This window comes from Podarcis muralis, chromosome 12, assembly GCF_964188315.1.
Source record: "Podarcis muralis chromosome 12, rPodMur119.hap1.1, whole genome shotgun sequence".
Classification (NCBI taxonomy): Eukaryota; Metazoa; Chordata; class Lepidosauria; order Squamata; family Lacertidae; genus Podarcis; species Podarcis muralis.
Genome location: NC_135666.1, coordinates 23,228,052 through 23,248,566, shown reverse-complemented (window position 1 = coordinate 23,248,566; position 20,515 = coordinate 23,228,052). Strand labels below are relative to the sequence as shown.

The window sequence follows — 20,515 nt, the reverse complement described above, 5'->3', positions numbered from 1 at the left end:
AGAATCTACCCATGTCTCTTTGATTTAAGATAGAAAAGCTGAAGTGGGAGGATAAAGCTTTATAATGATATAGTGAAGATCTTGTGCTCTAGGACTTCAGTACTATTATTAGAACTATTTGAATATTTTGATCTTTGTGAATTCTGACTTGAATTCACGTTAACGTGAACTGACTTATCTGTACCTCCCATGCTAATGAGAGAGTCAGCACTTGGGTTATCTGCCTGCTTTTGGACATCCTAAATGTTCTAACACAGCTCAAAAATGTATCAAAATGAATCTTGAAATATGCATTCTAAGAGAAAAATACATTTAAGAGTTTGTATTAAAATAGTACTGAAATACAAATTTGTGAGGATTAAAAAAAAACGAATTCACAGATTAATGGGGAAACTGGATCAGAGGTGGAGCATGGGGGGGCAGCTGCTGGGCAATTGCCCTGGTGCAGAAAAAAAATTTACGGGCACGCCTTTGCAGCTGCTTCCCTGGCCAGAAGCACTCCCCACCCCACCCGCCCACCTCACCTGAGCAGCACACCGAGCAGGAGCTGGGAGAGGACGGACTCTTGCATATCTCAGCTGCACAGTGTCCCTTGCTGGTGTGGAAGGTGGGCGGAGGGCAAGACTTGTGTCATGGTGGTGGTAGTGCCCGAGCCCAAAGGCGCACACGAATGTCCCACTCAGGCTCCACAGTTCAGTCTATATCAGTAGCGCCACATGGAGGCATAACACTTGCCTTAAGGGGTGCAATACTTTCCTGCCCTGGGCGTTTGTAACCCATGCTACTCCACTGAATCAAGATAGAGCAGATTTATGAGTAAGCACATGCAAAAAGTGCATGGACTGGAAATAGATTGATTCGTCCATCCCTGTTAATGGAATGTTATGCTATTTCTGGTGTTCAGACTGTAGATGCCATTGTTTATGTAACCAAAATGGCACCATTCACTCACAAAAGGGGGACAGAGGGAGGTATCAGAAGACTTATGAGGATCCCAAATTTGCTGAAGTATGAAATACATTTTAAAGAAAAACCCTGTGGAAGGGAGATCCCAAAACAGCCACATCAGGACTTTGGATTCTGATTGGCTACAGAATGCTGCTGACTATTCAGATGGATTGGGTGGGGCTCATGTGGTGAAAACTGGGAGGGGGGGGAATAGAACAGAGTGGCTGGAATTGTGATCAGCAGCACTCTGTGTTGAAACATTACTGCTGCAGGTCCCACTTGTTAATATTATTATTCATGTTGTATTGACAGTAAAGACCATTGACAATAGGGACCATTTCATGGGTATAAACTATCAGAGGCTACTAGTCATAACAGCTATGCTCTGCCTCCACAACTGGAGGCAGTATGCACCTGAGTACCATTTGCTGGAAACCACAGCAGGAGAGAGTGCTCATGTGCTCAAGTCCAGCTTATGGGCTTTCCTTAGGCATCTGGTTGGCTACTGTGAGATCAGGATGCTGAACTAGGTGGGTCAGTGGCCAGACCTAGCAGGCTCTTCTTATGTTCTTATTTGCTTTTTAGGTGAAGAAAATAAGCTGACTCTTCTTGACCTTGGAGCCTTGGAACCTTTATTTAAATTAGTTACACATGAAGACCCTATTGTCCGCAGAAATGCCACCATGGTAGTTGGGGTGATGGCTTCTCACAGTAAGAGAATCATGCACAATTATATTTGCTAGCAATATTAAATAAGTTAAGTGCAACTGATGAAATCATAATAGTCCAGTAGAATGACAGTAGATTAATTCATCTGAAATCTTGGGGCTCATCTATCATCACACTGATGGAGTAATCCCAACAACTATACTGGAGGCAGCATCTATAGGAAGAAGGGCCTATACAGAGAACAATAATCTAGTACTTGATGGTGGAGAGTCAGCATAGATGAGGACTGAACAGCTTGTTACTCAGCCATCCAACTGCAACCACTGCCAAATATGGCAGCCCACCAGGGGCTCAATAAATATTTTTTGTTTCCTGCCTGAGACTGCAAATGCAGGCGTGGTTGCCAAGCACCTGGTAGGTTGCAATATGGAAATGATGGGGTATGTTTGACTTCTGCATTTGACTTGACATATCACCGGTTGTGCAGACCTGACCTCAAATAATGACACACATTGTTTTATTAAAAGAGGTGTGCTTCAGAGCTTTTGTAATCCTGCATCAGACACTATGGGGCTTGAAACAAAAACCCTACAGACCAGGGGTTCTGATCAGGGGAGGGTACTACAAGCCATTTCAGCTACAGCATGTCCACAACAACCCAAAATTATTCTGGCCTAGGAAGTCAGGTGGCACCATAGGAGCCAACTGCTAAGGGCCGTGGTCCCTTTGCCCCCCATAAATGCTTGAGGGGTCTGCCCCCCCCCAAGTTGATGGGCATTGCCATTCAAATGGTCTGCTCACATGTCTTGGTTTCTTAGAATTCCTGAACAACACTGGGTATGAGGCTGCTGGTTTCAAATATGTCCAAGTCTGCTTGTGTCTTTCAAACATTTAGAAATCATCACCGAAACTACAACACTGCATTTCAATATAACTTTGATAAATGTACCCAAATCTACTGGGGGAGGACGGAGGACTATGACTGTTCTTAAATATGAAAATAAATTGATCAGCACATTCAAAAACTGTTTTAAAGAGGTTTAGAATGAAAGCTTTTGCAAAATTGTTGCCAAAAGTAGTGAGTGGGAGTGTTTGTCATTTTCTTTCATTCTTTAATTGACTGTTATTGTGTATCTGATGTTGTTTGGCACAAAAGGATATAAAAATCTCTTTTGGAAGTGGCTTGCTTTTTGGTTTTCTAATTTCCCCTAATATATTTCCCTGTCAACTCCCAGCAAAGTACACTCCACTTTTGATGTTACTCATACAGCAGCCATACATTTCTACTACCTAGTAGAACTTAATACAACTGTAATATTAAGATTACATCGCCAGTTCTAATTGCACACTGTATTCCTTCAATATATTGACTAAATATATTGCTTCATATCTACATTTGCTTCATTGTAGATGATGTGAAAAAATCATTAAGACAGCTAGATGTTACAAGTGCATTTATAGCTCGCCTGGCACCGGAAGGTAATTTGTAGTGCTCCTTTGTGCAAATTTTTGTTTGCTTCTGTCATTTAATATTTTTTTTAAGGACTGTGGTTTGGATTTTTCTTTTAAAAGTGTATAGCAAAATGAGATGAGACTGGATTAAGAGCTTCTGTTTACATATAGTTTCTAATGACATTTTGCTAACCATCAACGAATGAGAGTATTTACTATGCTAGTTAATGGCTAATTGCACTATTTCATTTTTATGCCATAGAAGATGTAGTCACCCATGAGTTTGCCAGCCTTTGTCTGGTACACATGGCAGCAGAATACAACAGTAAAGTGCAAATATTTGAGCAAGGTGGACTAGAGCCGCTTATCAGCCTGCTAGGAAGTCCTGATCCTGATGTTAAGAAGAATTGTGTTGAATGCATCTATAACATGGTACAGGTGATTATTTTTCACTGTTTTAAGTATGAAGGAATATATTGTTTAATTATAAAGTGATGCTCATCTTCATTTTGTACATCAAAGTTAATTATTGGTTGGCGTATGGTTATCTTTAAATTTACACCAGTTTTTCCCAATAGCCCGATCCAATACATCTTCCTCATATCCCATAAACTAGGCATTCACTGTCTACCTACTGTTGAACTTGGGGAACTCCCCTCTAAAGTGCCCCCATTAGATGGTCAACACCGTCATCTCTATCAATGCTGATCACATGTTAGGCAGAAGAGGTATAAAGGAGTCTGACATCCACTTCTCCATCCCTGCCTAAGGGATGATTAATACTGTCACTATTAATGGAGATCCAGGTTCTGTTTGCAGGAGTTTTACACTCCTAAATACCCTTTTGTAATTGACATGGGGGTGAGGAGGGGTAGGAGATGAGATCCCTGATCAATACTCTGTGGATCTCTCTTGCTCTGGGTTGATTTACTTGATGGCAAGTCCTATTGATTTCAGTGGAATGTGCTTCCAATTAAATGTGTTTAGGATGAATTGGAACAAACTGCATTTGCATGCATATAAAGGAAATCATTTTTTAAGACTAGAATGCATAAAATCCATTGTCTCTTCATTGTGTGAAAAAAATGGTTTGACCCTTCCAGAGAGGGTTGTGAAAATGTCTGTCTTTTGGGGAGAGGGAGGGAATCAGAAATGGGTTCTGGCTTATTCTTGCATAACACACCATGATTTTGCACATCTTCTTAACTCTTGGTAAATGCTTTTGACAGCTTCTTTTCATAAGGAAAGGAAGGTTATTGTAATTGGTTACTTTCACAATCAAGTGTTAATGTCACCATATGCTGGTTAGCAAAAGAATGGTGCATTTGTGTATGGGAGTTCTTTTCAGAGTCTAATTGCTTGATCCACAATCCAGTGAAGCTGAAACACGAGGATTTAAGCGGATTTAGTTCCATTGACTTCAGTGGTACCAAATTGGCTTAAGTTCAAGCACTCAAATTTAACTGTGTTGTGGATCGGGCTATAAGTGAATCAACTCGGTAATGAATTCAATTCACAGCTCAATCTTTTCTAGGGCATCAGAGCATGTCTTTATTCTGAATCACATTTTGCTGTTTCCCTTCTTTTGCTATCTAGCTGTCTTTGTTGTAAGATATATCTGGACAACTGCACCTGGTGCTTGCTTAGATTGATAATAGAAATTGCACAGAAACATGCATAAGCTGCTATTTTTTAAAAAAAACTTAAAACTCTTTTTTTATATACCATTTTTATACTGCCTAGGACGCAGTCGTTCTTTTGGAAGGTTTTATTACTAGAAAAGGTTGGAATATTTTGCAAGAAAGTTTTTAATATTCAGTTATTTAAGAAGTAATAAAATAGCAGTGAATGTGCAAAGACCTTCTCACGCAGATAAAATTATCATACTGAATTTGAGTGATCCTTTTTGTAAAAGTCATATGCACTAGAAATTTTTAAGGTCAGTTTCTTCTTGAAAAGTACTTTGAAATATGGCGTGAAAGCAATATGCTTTAAATTATATACAAACTAGTGCTATTTTTCAAGAAAAAGAGGTGCCAGAACTCTCCATTCTCATTCTCTTAGAATGGCAATGGCACCTACCTGAGAGGTGCCAGAACCTGCATAAGAGGTGCTGGAACTGAGTTCCAGTGAGTTCCGGCTGAAAAGAAGCCCTGCAAACTAGGATTGCTGAGTATTGTTCTGTGTAATGCGTAATTTGTGATATTCGAAGCCTAACAATTGTCAGCTTCAAAATAACAAATAATTTAATTGCATTTGTGATAATCGTCTTGCAAAACCACAACATTATACATTACTGTGTTTTTCCATCTAACCATTTTTGTTTGGTACTTAACTACAGGATTTTCAGAGTCGTGCTGCAGTTCGTGAACTAAATGTGATTCCTCCTTTGTTGGATCTTTTGAAGTCTGACTATCCAATTATTCAGTTGTTAGCTCTCAAAACCTTAGGTATTATTTCCATTGATAGAGAAACCAGAGTTATGCTAAGAGAACATCAAGGACTAGACCATCTTTTCAAGATACTTGAAACTAAGGTACCTTTTACTTAAATATAGAGCTGTCATTTGCTTGAAGAAATCTTAATCAGTCATATTAATTGTAGGCCATTAATTGTTACTCAATCTGAATAAACTCACAGTTGTATTAGAGGGGGAAAGCATTATTTGACTTAGATAATGCATACATGTGCCATTGTACGTATCATCTTATAATATTATTAATTTAAATATCTTGCTAGTTAAACTTTTAGTAGAACAAATTGTTTTTAACTGATGGATCTACTGGGTAATTGATTATTCAGTTAAGTATTTAAACGTTACTAGAAACATATGGTCAACTCTAAACTGAACTTTAACAATCTGTACGGTAAATAAAATGCAACTTCTTTCACGCAAAACATGTACTGAAAATCCTTACTTAATTCTTAATAATTGCATGGAACTGTAAACTATTTTTTAATGGCCTCAATCCAAAGAGAGGGTAGCCCCATTGACTGGGTGGACAGTGCTGGTTACTAGTGAATGTGTGGTTGTGAACAGTCCAAAACAGATGACTAGCTTTGGGCATTGTCATCAAAGGCAGAGTTAATCATTTATTTGGCTGAATATATAGCCAAAACCACCAACTATCCAGCACAGTGCATGCAATCCGAAGTGGCAGATGCATCCCCCAGGGGCAGGGATCAGGACAAATAGCTTACATGTGTTGAATACTTATTGCACTAGTATTTTATTTGATGTTACTAAACATTTGGTGTCTAGAATAATGTTTAGTTTCAAAGTATACCAATGCTAAGCAGGGATTGGGTTTGTAAGAACCTTCCGTTTCTGTGATAAGATATACATCATGTATTTGTCTCAATGAGAAATCACAAGGCTTAATTAGTTGTATATCAATTGGAAATTTTAAAATGTCAGTATTTCTGCAGAGAAGTATTCAGATTCTATTGGTGTCAACTGAATAATTTTGCTTGTCTTTTAATTGTCCTAAAGAGGATGATAGCAGCTTTTTCAATCCCTTTCCACCATGTGCTGCATGCCCGTTGCACGAGGAATGCCTCCACACCCACTCAGGTTGTGTGCAGCGGGGGCCCTTTCCTGCAAATTCTTTGGCACATATGAATAGGCCTCAGACAAAAAGCTTGTGTCAGGGCTTACTTTAAATAGATTGCAACAAGGCATTTTGTTCAGTTGGGCAGTGTATTTATATAGAATTATGGAAACTATGAACAAATTTTTAAAGAAAATTCCAATGACTGACACATTTTGTGCTAAAATATAAATGTGATCAGGCATTACATTAAACACATGGCATTTTGCAAACTATTTCTTTATTCATTTAATGAAATTTATATACCACTTGATTGTAAAAAAAAGCCCTCAAAGTGATTTACATTTAATGTTTGTATTTGTTTAACTTTTAGGAATTTAATGATTTACATGTAGAAGCTCTCGGAGTGGTGGCAAATTGTCTTGAGGATGTGGATACTATGCAATTGATTCAGGAGACAGGGGGCCTCAGAAAACTACTTGCCTTCACTGAAGTTTCCACTCTCACCGATTTTCAGAAGAATGCGGCAAAGGCTATTGCTAAAGCAGCTTACGACCGTATGTCATTTCAAAAACACATATTTCTTATGGAAAGTCTTAGAGCATATTTGTGGCATATATTTTTATGGTTGTTGGTAATATTGGACCATGTTGATGGGGGGATGTCCTGCCATGTAGAAAGATTCCTTCTAGTTCTTACTAACTCTGTGATTATTTGACACAGATATTGCCAATTAGTTCAGCTACTTGGCATAAAGTCTTAATTAGGACTGGTGGGTGGGCACATTCCATCTCCTTTGTGTCATTGACCCACTATGATTATTTCTTAAGAGCAATTATATCTCTGTTTATTATGAGGCATATAATAATAAACTAAATAATGCTCTTTTTTTGTATGTGCAATATGCAGCTTTATCCTATGGAAATTAGCTTGGAAGTCCCAGTGGGGCTAACTCCCAGGAAAGTGTGTACAGTACAGGATTGCATCTTGCAGTATAACTGCTCTGCTTGTCTATTCAAATGCACATTACTTTTGAGTAGACTTGTATAGAATTACATTGCACATCATGAATATAGCCAAGGCCAGGCCTTTGAGCCTTGTTTCATAGCCTTCCTTCCCTACATCTGTCACGGAAATATGAAATGCCGCACTGCTGTCACATTTTACCCCTCCATTCACTATCAAATGCATCATGTGTGTAAGAAAAATACCTCACAAAAGATTTGTTGTCTCAGTCCTGTTTTTATATATTTAATTAAACTACTGTAATCTCAAGGGTCATCCCCCCCCCCCAACTTGGCAAATACTTTTCATTTCCAGGATTAATTCCATCTCATATTCTTAGAATTTCCCCTCTTGGGCTGCTAGGGAGCAGACATTTTTCTTGCATAGCAGCCTTCAAAATGACATATAGATTAATGTCCCCAGTGGATTAGCCACTTCATCTTACTTTTTATAATTATTCATTCTGTAATTATTTATCTATATAAACAGTTCGCTGCTTTTGAATTCATTATGGAATTTTGAAGCAAGCAGGCTGAATGCTCATAGCTTGCACTCAGCATGACAGTGCTGTTTATGTCTCGGAGTAGCATCTGTATAGTGATTTGCAAAGCTGAAATCGAAGGACTCCAGTGCCAAACGACAAAATGTAGTAATATAAATAATAATGTACTTATCGTTCTGAATCCCTCAAGGGGTTCTGGTGACGTAAAATGTGGCAGATTTAGATGCTTCTTGTTTCTACCATATCTGAGTGATTAGTTACTTCTAGAATTTCTGACAATATTACTTTAATTTATGTACGTTTGTCTCACACATTTTCTAATGCAGAAAAGTGCCTTATTTCTTGCTAAATAATTGCTTTCTAATATTTTATGTATTTTTCCATAGTCTCCCAGTTTGGCAGGTTAAAGCCTACTCAGATGCTTAGAAAGTTGAAGTAATTTAACTTTTAGATGTTTTAAAGTATAGCTGTAAATCTTTCTTCTTTTATCTTTTTGTAAACCACTTTGAGGGTTTTTAAAAAAATAATCAAGAGATATATACATTTTATGAAAATAACAGGGACCAAGCAACGAGAGCTCACTCCATCGCGGGGATTCAAACCGCCGATCTTCTGATCGGCAAGCCCTAGGCTCAGTGGTTTAATTCACAGCGCCACCCGCGCTTACTCACTCTTAAACAGGTTGCAGCCTGTTTGTTCTTTATCACATAAGCTGCTTGATAGCTGATTGGTAGAAAATCAGGATATAAATAATATGAATAATAATTTTTCAAATTATGATAATACATAATATGATAATAGATAAATCAGTAAGCCCCCCCCCATTTATTAGACTCTACTTTCAATATATAATTATATCCCTGCTCTCAAATTCATTTGGAAAAGAAAATATATTTCCTGCCTCTCTTCCTTAGTCTTCTTTTGCTTTGCTGTACCCCACAGACATTGTTAAAAAATAAGAGGAGCTGCACAATAGGCTGTAATAGATTTCTGACAAGAACAACGACCTGTTACACTGTATCTCTGGATATAACTCTATGTAACTTCTTGCAGCCTTTCTTTATGAATGAAATAAATGTAGTCTGAAGTATAAAACTTTTGTTTTGCCTAGTCTGCAACAAACTAGCATGGGTGCAACTGAGTTGTGGCAGCCAGAACTGTACCCAGTATGTCACATGCTTTTGCACAGTAGATTTGCATAAAAGAATTATGACATTGGGAGTTTTGTTCTGGTTAGCTTTTGTCCTGATCCTTTGCATAACATTTGCCCTTTTCACAGTTGCTGTACACTGAGTTAATATACATATCTGTATATACATTATGATTGTATTATATATGTATATACAAAAAATATACATAGTTTCCCTAAAACAGAGCATTTTAAAGGTTATTTTCACCAGTGAAATTGTTTTTATGGAAACATTACACCAATAGAATTTTTGAATATATTCATTGGCTGGAGAACTGCAACACAAAACTCAGAGAAGTGCAACTGCAGAAGGATTGGTATGTTTCAGTTTTTGTATTGTTTTGGAAAGTGCAAAGTAGGTTGTTTCGCCTTTAGATGTGAACTGAATCAAATTTCTCCCATATCCCTAGCAGAGGGCAAGTATTACACAGTTAATGAGCAGCAACAGATAAAGTGTAGCTTTCAGCAGTATGTAAAGGTGGCAATGGGAGCCCTGAGACATTGGTCTTTGGTATGAAAACTGGGGTATTAGAGAAGATGCCTACAGTGGTACCTCAGGTTAAGTACTTAATTTGTTCCGGAGGTCCGTTCTTAACCTGAAACTGTTCTTAACCTGAAGCACCACTATAGCTAATGGGGTCTCCTGCTGCCGCTGCACCGCATTTCTGCCGGAGCACGATTTCTGTTCTCATCCTGAAGCAAAGTTCTTAACCTGAAGCACTATTTCTGGGTTAGTAGAGTCTGTAACCTGAAGTGTATGTAACCTGAAGCGAATGTAACCCGAGGTACCACTGTACTTTCATTTATGAAATGTTGGAAGGTAATAATTTGTCCTTCCAACAGGATTCCATTATTAAGAGGTGTGGAGTCCATTCCTACTGATGTTGATGTATGCGCCATGTTCAGTGGGACTTATTCTCTAGTAACCTACATCAGTAGAACCAATGCTGCATTGCCAGTGTAATAGGATATGAAATGCATTTCCATTTTCTCTTTCAACAATTAAAGCAAACATTATTTCCCTTTATGCAGAATGTAAATATGTTTTATATCTAATGTGTGGTTTATTACTATTATTATTAAAACAGGATTGTACCTGCTTTTTAGGAAATAGTCAGGATAATAAACACTTTTGTTCCAGGTACTAAGGGACATTGAACTCACTTTATCAAAAACAAATGACTGAAGTATGGAGACACCCCCCCCCCCCCGAGACCATTACCAGGGATTACACACAAGTTTGGCAAGGATCAAGCCGGAGGCAAAGTCCATTATGTGTCAAGCCAATTTGTAATCCCAATTAATGCCATCTCTAGAGTGTTTGCAGTTACATGTCAGTGATGTGGCAAAACTTGTGTCTGCTTTTGTTGAGAATTCTCCCAGAACCTATTGAATCCTGTAAAACAAAAGCAAACAAGCAAAAAAACACAAACACAAAACATCTCCTCCACCAAACCACATATGAAAGGGTGCACCTTTTAAGGTGCAAAATTGAGAAAGTGGAGCAGCTAGATTTCTAATGCCTTTTATTTCTAGTCTAGCTTTTGCTATGAATGTTCTGTACAGTTAATCAAATATAAATATGTACATTTTGGACTGCTTAATAATCTGTTGAACTTCCTTAACTTTTATTATTAAACACACTGTATAAAGTAAATATATTTAAGCTGAAGGAAAGGTTCATTTTTTGGTATAAAACCTCTTTTAGGTGACATTTCTCCGTTTCCAAAATAGAACAAGTATAAAATTAAATCTAAGCCTTGATCCTTTTAGCTACTTGTCAATAGGACTTAGCAGATCGGCTGTCTGCTTAAGGTTATGTAAGTGCTTAAGTATTCCTTTGAATAAACATGAAAGGGAGCAGTTCAGATATATAAAACTCTGCCAACAAGGGCTTTCTTGCTTTGGGCAGCTTTATGAGGCACATAGTATAATATTTATTTGGAGTATATTTGTCTGTCCCTTTAGTGCACTAATTTTGTATGGCTGTTGAAAGCTAACGAAACAGGGCGAGGGTTATAAGATAAACCTTCTAGGATTCAGGGGATATTTCTCATATTAAGGTAATAGAATAAGTTAGGTTATATAAATTATCATAAGCTGCATGATGTTATGTGTGTGAGGGGGACACTTCCACTTCTTGTTTCCTCTTGCCTTGTGCAGAGCTGCAGCATTCGATAAAACCTTAATTTTATACTGGAAAGGCAAACTGTTATGCTGCAACATTCAGAGTGTAATCATTTCACTCTGGCCCTTGCAAGCTGGCCCTGAATGGGGGAATCTGTGGGCTTGTCCTCACTGTGACACCCACATGTGAATTGCAATGATGTCAAACTGTGGAGCATTCCCCCCAGTGTTTTGTCTCTGGTGATGAAACGGGGAGCATTCACAGCCTTCTTCCTGTTTGTCTAGATAGGAATTAAGTGTGTATGAATCTGTGAAAAAGGCATAATGCACTTTTTAAACTACCATCCTATGGTAGCTAGTCCATGCACTAATTTGATTTATACAGCAACTGTCAGATATACAGCATCTCCACTAAAAAATTGACTTCTTTAATTTTCATGTACATTGCTCCTATTAGTACCCCTTAGTGAGGATATATTGCCAGGAAGTGGGGCATGCATGTTCTGATTCTGCATAAATTCAGGGATGTTGTTTTTAAAGGGAACATAATTGGTTGTTATTTGCTCAAGTGCTTATTGCTGGTAAGTGAAATGCATCTTTTTGAACTGCTTTTAAAACGCCTATATTTCAGCAAACTTAACCAAGATAGTGTGAGGTTCTGTATGCAGCTTTAGAAGTGCATTTTAATACACTGTGTTTTGATGTTGTGCTGAATGGAAGCAAACGTTTGCTAGTGACATAATCTGCATGAAAATTTGATCTTTCATTCCCCCTCCTATTTAACTTTTGATGTTGCTGATTATTATTATTGTTTTTCTTCTTTATGCGCAGCTGAAAACAGAAAAATCCTGAATGAACAAGAAGTTGAAAAATGTCTAGTCACCCTTTTGGGAACCGATAATGATGGAACTAAAATAGCTGCTTCTCAAGCAATCGCTGCTATGTGTGAGAATTTAGCTAGTAAACAAACCATTGGAACTCTAGGTAAATCGGTTATGGTGGAGGTAGAACTTATGATCCGTAAGAAAATATTTACCAATCTGCAGTTTTGCCATGGCTAATTTGAGACGGCATACATACAATTATTATTATTTTTCCAAAGGAATTCCCCAGCTAGTTCAGTTGCTAAGCAGCGACAATGAAGAGGTAAAGGAAGCTGCTGCTACTGCTCTAGTTAATCTGACAACAGCTCACCCTGCCAATGCAAGGTAAGCTCAAGAGGAATAAAGAATTGTTGAACACATTTATCAGGACGTATATTTTACCTCTGTGAAATTTCTAGGTGGCATATTGTCCTGTTACCTCCCTTTTGCTTTACATCCTGGCTCCTGTGCTATTCACTGAATAGACCATTGTCAAAGTTTTACCATCATTTTTCTTGACTATTTATATGCAAATCCAGTGTAGTGTGTGAAACCAGCTAGGTGTTTTTGTAAGAAACCTGGAAATAATATGTATGTTTCCTGATGTGCATCATCGCACACCTGGGAAGTTTTTAGAAAACGAGGCTAAAAATTATAATACATTGCGGAGGGGGGGAGTTCATGAAACATTTTATAGCTCTCCTAAAGATCCATGCTTTAGGAATTTCCTCTTTCTGTGAATACTGAAGCATTTTTTGGCTGAATAAAGCTGGTGGGCTAGATTGTGAGGTCCCCATTCCCTGAAATGACCTAGTGTGGTATGTAGCACATGCAGCTGTGAACATGTGACGAGGGATAGGGGGAAATCCCTGTGCACAGGCATGACACATACAGAGGTCTGGATCAAACCCCGTATCTAAACTTTTATTTCTACATGGAATTACACAATATGGTTTGGATATATACTAAGCTATCACTTTGCTGAAGCTTAGCAGATTCACATCTAGTCAGTGCCAGGATAGGTGACTGCCTGGGAACCACATGTATGCCACCTTGGATTCAATGATGGAAGGAAGGTGGGCTATAAATATAAGAAAATAAAATGGGATATGTTGCATTAAATGTGCGATTGAACTTGAATGTCTTTAAAAAAGCCACAGGGATCTCCAAACAGGGTGAAGACCATTGGCATGGGTTAACTTTATCTTACATAGTTTTTTGCTGCAGGAGGGAAGATACTATTGATGTTCATCTTCTGTTGTTAAGGAATCTTGTTGACAGTGCAGACTGTTTCTATTGAAGCTATTGGATTCATACTAGGGTGTTGATCAGTGTAATATATGGTACATATACACATAACCGTGTATAACAAAGTTAGGGAATTAAGTTCAATTCAGTACTAACTTTCCACTTGGTAGTCCTTTTAGATCTAGTTATTTCTCTTCTTCCATCCCTCATTGCAAGCTACTCCACAAAAGAAGGGGGAAACAGAGTCTAATGCTGTGGATTGTTGCCTTGGTTGACTGAATGTGCCTATAAAGCAGCATTTTAGACGGTCATTTAGAGAATTTTATGAGAAACTAACAGCAATGATTACACTGGCCAGTCAACAGTTGATCAGGATTTATGAACTGAACTTGTTTCAGGTGTGTTCATCTTGAGTTAAGCATGAAATTTCATAAAAAACAGTTGTGGGCATACATACTCACATATGCGCATACATATACATTTTTTCTCCTCCATTTATTTCCATCTGTATCCAGATTATAAGGGCTGTGTTCACTCAGTCAGAAATAAAACCATATGTGCCTTACATGAACAATCACAAATGAGCAAGGTAGTTCAAATGTCAAAAGACTTAAAGCAATGAAATTTGCAAAAGGTTTCTTGGAGTATCTCAAATAATGAATGAAATGGAGAAAGTGATTGGCTCATAGATATTCCATGAAGAGAAAGAGACATAATTCATCGGATACATTTCATGTCACAAATTATTCACTCGGCTCTAATAGCCACTGACATTAATTTAACATTACCAGACGAAACATCATTCATCATGTGTAGTCATTATTCAACCCACTTTTCTGTTTTCTGAAAAAATGCAGTAGATATTGACTCTGATACTCCTTTCTTGTGGCTCTTCAGTTAATGTCAATTGTAGCTAGGCTCACATATAAAGAACCAGGTATTTGCCTCTAGGGCCCAAGCCTGCTGGAATTGCTTTGCTCAGCTCTCAAGTTGGAAAACAATTGTAAAGTTGATTGGTATAATGCTGTCCTGTAAAAACCAACCCTCAAGAGGGTGGGCTGATGTAGATGCTCTCTAGAATCCCCTTTGGGGAAGATGAAGGATTTGATGCTGGGCTTCAATGATAACCAGTTGCTAGAGTATTGAGGTCCTGGGCATGTCACCTTTTCCCATCTAGTCATTCTTATTGTGGTATGTGGTCGTGCTGTAAACGTGTGTGAAGTTTTTATTTACTGACCCATGTGCAGTGGGCCTCAAAAACCGGAAATGGGCAGTAATGTAGTAGCAGTTTGGTTATGGCAGTGAGGAAGGGGAGCTGGGGCAGTTTTTCTGGTCATATGCAGGATATGATACTTTCAGTCTGCTTTTAAGAAGAAGCAGTGTCTTCTCCATGTTGTCTCCTTTCTCCCATGCTATCTGGTTGTGAATTCACTAACTGGAGTTAATAGTACACTGCTGCACTTCCAAAGGCATAAAAAGCACTGTAATAGCAGTACAGAAACAAATGGTGGTGATGGGAGCTCATAGGTAGCTTCTTTATCCTTCACTAGAGTGCACTTATTTGGTGTCAACAAATTCTCCTTCATTTCTGTGTCTTCTCCATGCAGGTCATCATCACTGCAGCTATAATCACTTATTCTTAGGGAGCGTACAGCTGCCTGAACTATAATCTGCCTTCTCTCTGCACATTCCCGATGAACATAAATCTTCTCTCTGTTATTTGTACCCACTGCAGTAATCACCCCCTCAACCTGGTCTTCCTCTTGGATGGAAACAAGAGGAGCAGTAAATCCTTAATTTTGGAGGACTGTTGTTACCTTGATGGGTGCTGGTGGCCTTTGTACACAAAGAGAGTGGAGGTGTCATGAGGGCTGGACTTCTGTTATTGGTATCAGTGACTCATAAGAGTTGGTGAAGGATTTTGGGATGACCTTGTGCTGCTTGATGCCAACAGGTGGTCATTCCAAGCTGCTTCTGCCCACTTAGCACTGCTGTAGAGCAGCCAGCACATGTTATAAATGAGGATGAGGTGAGGATGCAGGGACTACCCCTGGTCTAAGCAAGCACAGATTATTCCTGAAGACATTGAGGCAGCCCAAGGAAGTGGGGGGGGGGGGCTTGAAAGTATTGGCCTTGGCGGAGTTGGCACTTGTTCCTGAAGAGGGTGAAGGCATCCACCTTTACTGGCCAAGTGTTCCTAGCATGACTGATGAGGTTTGCTTAAATGTAGACTCTTTGGTTGGTTTGGGTCTATTCAGCTGATACTGGTTGGGAACACTGATACCACTATTCACAGTGTAGCCTGGAGTCATACCTTTTCTATTGAAAAGGATGGTTGCCAGTTTTTCATAAAAAGGCATCACCTTGGGTGGTGAGTAGTGACATCCTTGAACATCTTGAAGGCATTAATTTTCTCCTTGCACTGGGTGATAATATAGTGGTAGGTTCACTGGTGCATCTCCACAGAGAGCCAAGTAAAAATAATATCTTTCTGAAACCAGTGTGAGAGTACCTCTCATGTGAGAGTACATGAGATGAGATCCACAGATATATGCACACCACAGCCTCCTCATCTGACCAGAATTAAGTCTTTAATCTCTGGGAGGCCATCTGTTCAGAGTCAAACAACTACATGTATTAGGTATCTTGTGATTGCTCCTCAGTCAGGAAGGCAGTCTGTGTTAAAAACTATTTGCAGCCCATACTGTAGGGTCTTTGCTGTTGATCAAACCATCATTTAGGTTGTGCATTATGCCAGAAAATGGATAACATGGGAAGCAATATCTCAAAACCCCTATTATGAAGTCTGGCAAGCCCATCTCTAGAAGCATATACCGAATGCAAGTAACAACTCCAGGCCACCAAAGTCAGGGAATATTGTTCCTGGGTTTGTGAAAACAGAACTGAGGCTTCAGGGCACAATGTGGATTGCAAATCAGGTGTTTGCACAGGAGGTGCTAATTACCCTACAGCCATGAGTTGCAAATTGCGGGCAAAGGTTTTTTGTGCCCCTCCAAGGATTAGATTTCTATGCCATAAGGAGTTTGAACTTTCTTAACCTTCCCAGTTTTACCTATGTGAATGCTTACTTTTATCCCCAACAACTGTTCTGTGTGTGTGTGTGTGTGTGTGTGTGTGTGTGTGGTTGCTACAAGTTAATAGGGTAGACTAGAGTATCATTATGCACTGATGATTTCAGTTTGCTGCTTACATCCCACTTTAGATTTAGTAGGGAGTGCTGGGTTGTAGTCATTTCAAACTTTCTGCTATTGGACAGCAGCTACAAAACGAAGCTGTCTGCCTTGTGAAGAATGGGGTGTAATGGAGAAGTGAGATGGGGAAAGAAGCCTGTTGCCAGGCAGAGTTAGGACCGGGTTCTTTGGACAAAGTGGCAGAGAGACCTGCTTCACCTTAATAGTGGTACTTTTTTGCCATTGTTTGGCAGGCATCTGACTGCAGGGTGAGCAAACAAACCATGCTGGGTTTGCCTGTAATAAAAAACCATAGTTTCATAAGCCAACAACAAACAATGGCTTAAGATCTTGGTTTGTTGGTTAAACTAAACACACCTTAACTTACGTGTTGCGTGTGAACCAGGCCAATGTGTGCTAACAACATCTCTCTCTAACCACGCTTTGCCTGTCCTGAGGGAAACAACCATGTATTAATGATTGTAAAATGTTTTCAAGTTTAAACATTTGTCTGTTGGGAGAGAAGTCACTTCATCCTAAGATTATATTCTCTCCTGACTAATCTGTGTCAGGTTGTTGTTGTTTTTAAAGGATGCCTAATTTGTTGTTTCAAGCATGTTTAAAGTATCACAGATTTGTGTATAGAACAACGCTTTTGGTACAGGATGCAAAGGACTTGTACAGTCCTACTTGCCTACCATAGGTTGCTCCTTTGGTTATAGCAACATATCATGGCTTGCTATGTATTAGCTAAAGCAAGCATAAGCAAAAGAAAGCATAAGACTGAATGTCCAGAGCCACATTTTCAAAGAAATTTCAGCCTCCAAAATGAAAGGTGGATTTTCAGAAAGCCAAGAAGGGAAAAGGTAAATGTGAGCTAGGCTGTAGAAAAACATGAGCTAGGCTCATGTTTTCCATCTTGGTTTCAGATAAAAGCTTGACTGAAAATCTGACCCCCAAGGAGGCACTCATGTTACTGCTGCAAAGTCCATGAGCATCTCCTTGGTAAACTTGTGTGTGCTGGTTGATTTCCCATCAATCCAATTATAAAATAATCAAAACGGTACCAGCAGTTCACTATTAAAACAAACCACTGATTTAATAGGCTGGACATTAATTTACAGTATCACTGCCATCTATTGGTCATTCTGTTCTACTGGTACCACTTTTATTGAGATTGAACCATGTGTTAAGTTATTTATTAATACACAATATATGTATTATATAAGTTGTTAAATGTAAAATGAGGCAAGTAGTTGCCTTCTAAGTGCTATTTATATTTTAACAAGCTCCCAAAACCTGCCAACGTAAACAGCTTCTGTAAAACAAAGATTAGGCTAATATTATACTGGATTTAAATTACTGCCATAAATATTAATTATTCTTGGTAACAAGTTACCACTGTTCACTCTTCACTACACAGAGGATACTAGAATAAATGACTTTGTTTCATTAGTTTGTTGTGTCAGGGTTTTGTTTTTGTTTTAATTCTCTTTGAAATATTTTGAGAAAACACTGACTGTCACATAAATATTAAGGATGAACTGACCTGAATTAGTTCTTAAGTTGTATTATTTGTATCAATTTTAGATATGGAGCTTAACAGTTTTCATAAGCAAAGAGTCAATTTCCTGCTTACTATGACTTACAATATAAATTTTGACACAGGGATGGGAACTAGTGGTTTATACAGTTAATTAATTTTAGAGTCTGGGCTCATGGTTAGTTAGAAGGATGAAGCTAGAGTTTAGTGTTGACAGTTTGGAGTGATGTGACCTAGAAGTAAAGCAGCAAGCTGCAGAGTCAAAGAGCAATGTCTGGATCCAAGGCTGCAGCTATGGGAGAAACAAGATGCTTTGGGGGTGTGAATCTCTCCATCATAGCCTCAAGTTGTACTTTTGTGTAAATAAACCATATACCAGAAAAACACCAAAGTTTTTGAGCTTTTTTTTTTGGCAAAATTGCAAGAACCCGAGGTTTTTGAGCTATTTTAAATGACAATCACCAAAAGCAACACTACAACATGGGCTACCATACATCTGGATTTTCGCAGACATTTCAGCAATTTCTGCCTGGACGTTGTTTACAAGGGCTGAATACTGGCTATGTCCAGGAAATTTTGGACGTATGGCAACTGTGCCTTATCTCAAAAGGAAACACAAATCCTAGATAAGCACCTGAAACCTGTGGAATATCGCACCGCTTTGAGATTGGGGTTGCATGCAACAATATGTTGTGCCAAGTTGAATCCACTGTATTTGTATTCACAATATTTAGTATTGCTATGCTCAGTGGCTAACACAAATTGATAAGCTGAACCATGTGCAACGTTCAATATGCCCACATAACTCATTTATGGGAGCCTACCTAGTTTTTCCAGGCTTAAAATTCCAAACTTCATATCAGAAATCATTACTGGAAAAGTCACAGAAAGCTGACTTTAATTTGCCAAGAGCTTAGTAAAGACAATTCTGGATATATCTGTTTATATGAGCAGTTTATCACAGATCAAACATAGTGGAAATTATTTCAAAACAAATGAAATTCTGTCATCTTTTGGTGTCCCATTGATCTGAGGACTGTCTTTTGTTTGAATGCAACAGCTAGAATAGCCACATCACCATAATTATTGGGAATCCCATGCTGTTTGCACATGTAGAATGGAAGAGGACTTACAGGAATGCCACTTTATTAGAAGAACCAAGACATACCAGAAGAAGTTTTCGTGACAGTTTCTTACAAGATATTCCTGTTGGTGTAAGAATCACCAAGTCATTAGACTGGATGGTATCAATGGTGTAATACAAACTCTTCTCCTTCAGCCTTAGCTACAGGCTATCAATTTCATTTCAGACCTTCAGCATTTATTGAGCACACAGCCATAAGCTGTCCCCTTGTACCAAAATGCAAATATAAGCTCTACGTTCATCAGAAATGCCTCAAACATCATGGGAGATTTCAGGAAATGCTTTATGAATAGCATCAGCCAAGTGCAACCACCAAACAGCAAATTAAACTCTTCCCCCACAAGTAGGACTACAAGTGGCATTCGGTTTGTTGAATCAGATAAAACAGAGATAATGCTGCTGCAGACAACATTCTTGTTGAGTTTGTATCTAAATTGTGAATATTCTACTGAACCTTGTTTTTAAAAGATAATTTGAGATTTTTTAATATAATGCTATGTTTTCCCCATACACTTACTGTCCTTCTGTGCTTGAGGTCTGGAATAAACTACTAGCTCGTCTCTGTTGTAGTAATGTGTGACTTAACACTGACCCCTAGTGACAGCCTGCAGAACTTAACACAATGTGTGCGCCAATATCCCAGAGGGATAAGCTATGTTAGTCTCTCACAGCAACAATAAAGAAGAATCTGATGACACCCTAAAGACGAATACATTTATTACGGCATAAGTTGTTGTGGATTACAGTTCACTTCATCAGATGCATGAAGTGGTATCATGAGTAGTAGGTATCTGTTATGGTTAGAGCAAAGTAATATAGTTGGAAGTAGTAGTAGTAGTAGTAGTAAAATTTGCACACCATCCTTCATCTGTAGATCTCAGGGCAGTGCACAACATAAAAATATAAAAACAAAAAATACACGATAAAAACAAAAAATACATGATAAAAACAAGAACAAAAAACCCACAAACCAATAGCACCCCAGCCCTCCCACAAACACATTTAAAAGCGGTATAAGGTGTTAATCGGCAACAGCAGCAGCCAAATACCAGCTGCTGTGGGACATATTTGCTCATTGTATTT

General features: G+C 38.6%; 1 protein-coding gene across 4 annotated transcripts in view; it reads left to right on the top strand.

Annotated features, from left to right (window-relative positions):
• ARMC3 (armadillo repeat containing 3) overlaps positions 1 to 20,515 on the top strand; it is a 57,893-nt gene that overhangs the window by 19,607 nt on the left and 17,771 nt on the right. For 3 of the 4 annotated variants that reach the window (XM_028749709.2, XM_077936849.1, XM_077936847.1), the window contains exons 5-11: positions 1,534 to 1,659; positions 3,028 to 3,096; positions 3,332 to 3,507; positions 5,411 to 5,605; positions 6,994 to 7,177; positions 12,275 to 12,427; positions 12,546 to 12,651. In XM_028749709.2, coding sequence (XP_028605542.1) covers positions 1,534 to 1,659; positions 3,028 to 3,096; positions 3,332 to 3,507; positions 5,411 to 5,605; positions 6,994 to 7,177; positions 12,275 to 12,427; positions 12,546 to 12,651 — 1,009 coding nt within the window. The remainder of the gene's footprint in view (positions 1 to 1,533; positions 1,660 to 3,027; positions 3,097 to 3,331; positions 3,508 to 5,410; positions 5,606 to 6,993; positions 7,178 to 12,274; positions 12,428 to 12,545; positions 12,652 to 20,515) is intronic. The other variant, XM_077936848.1, reaches the window with a different exon arrangement.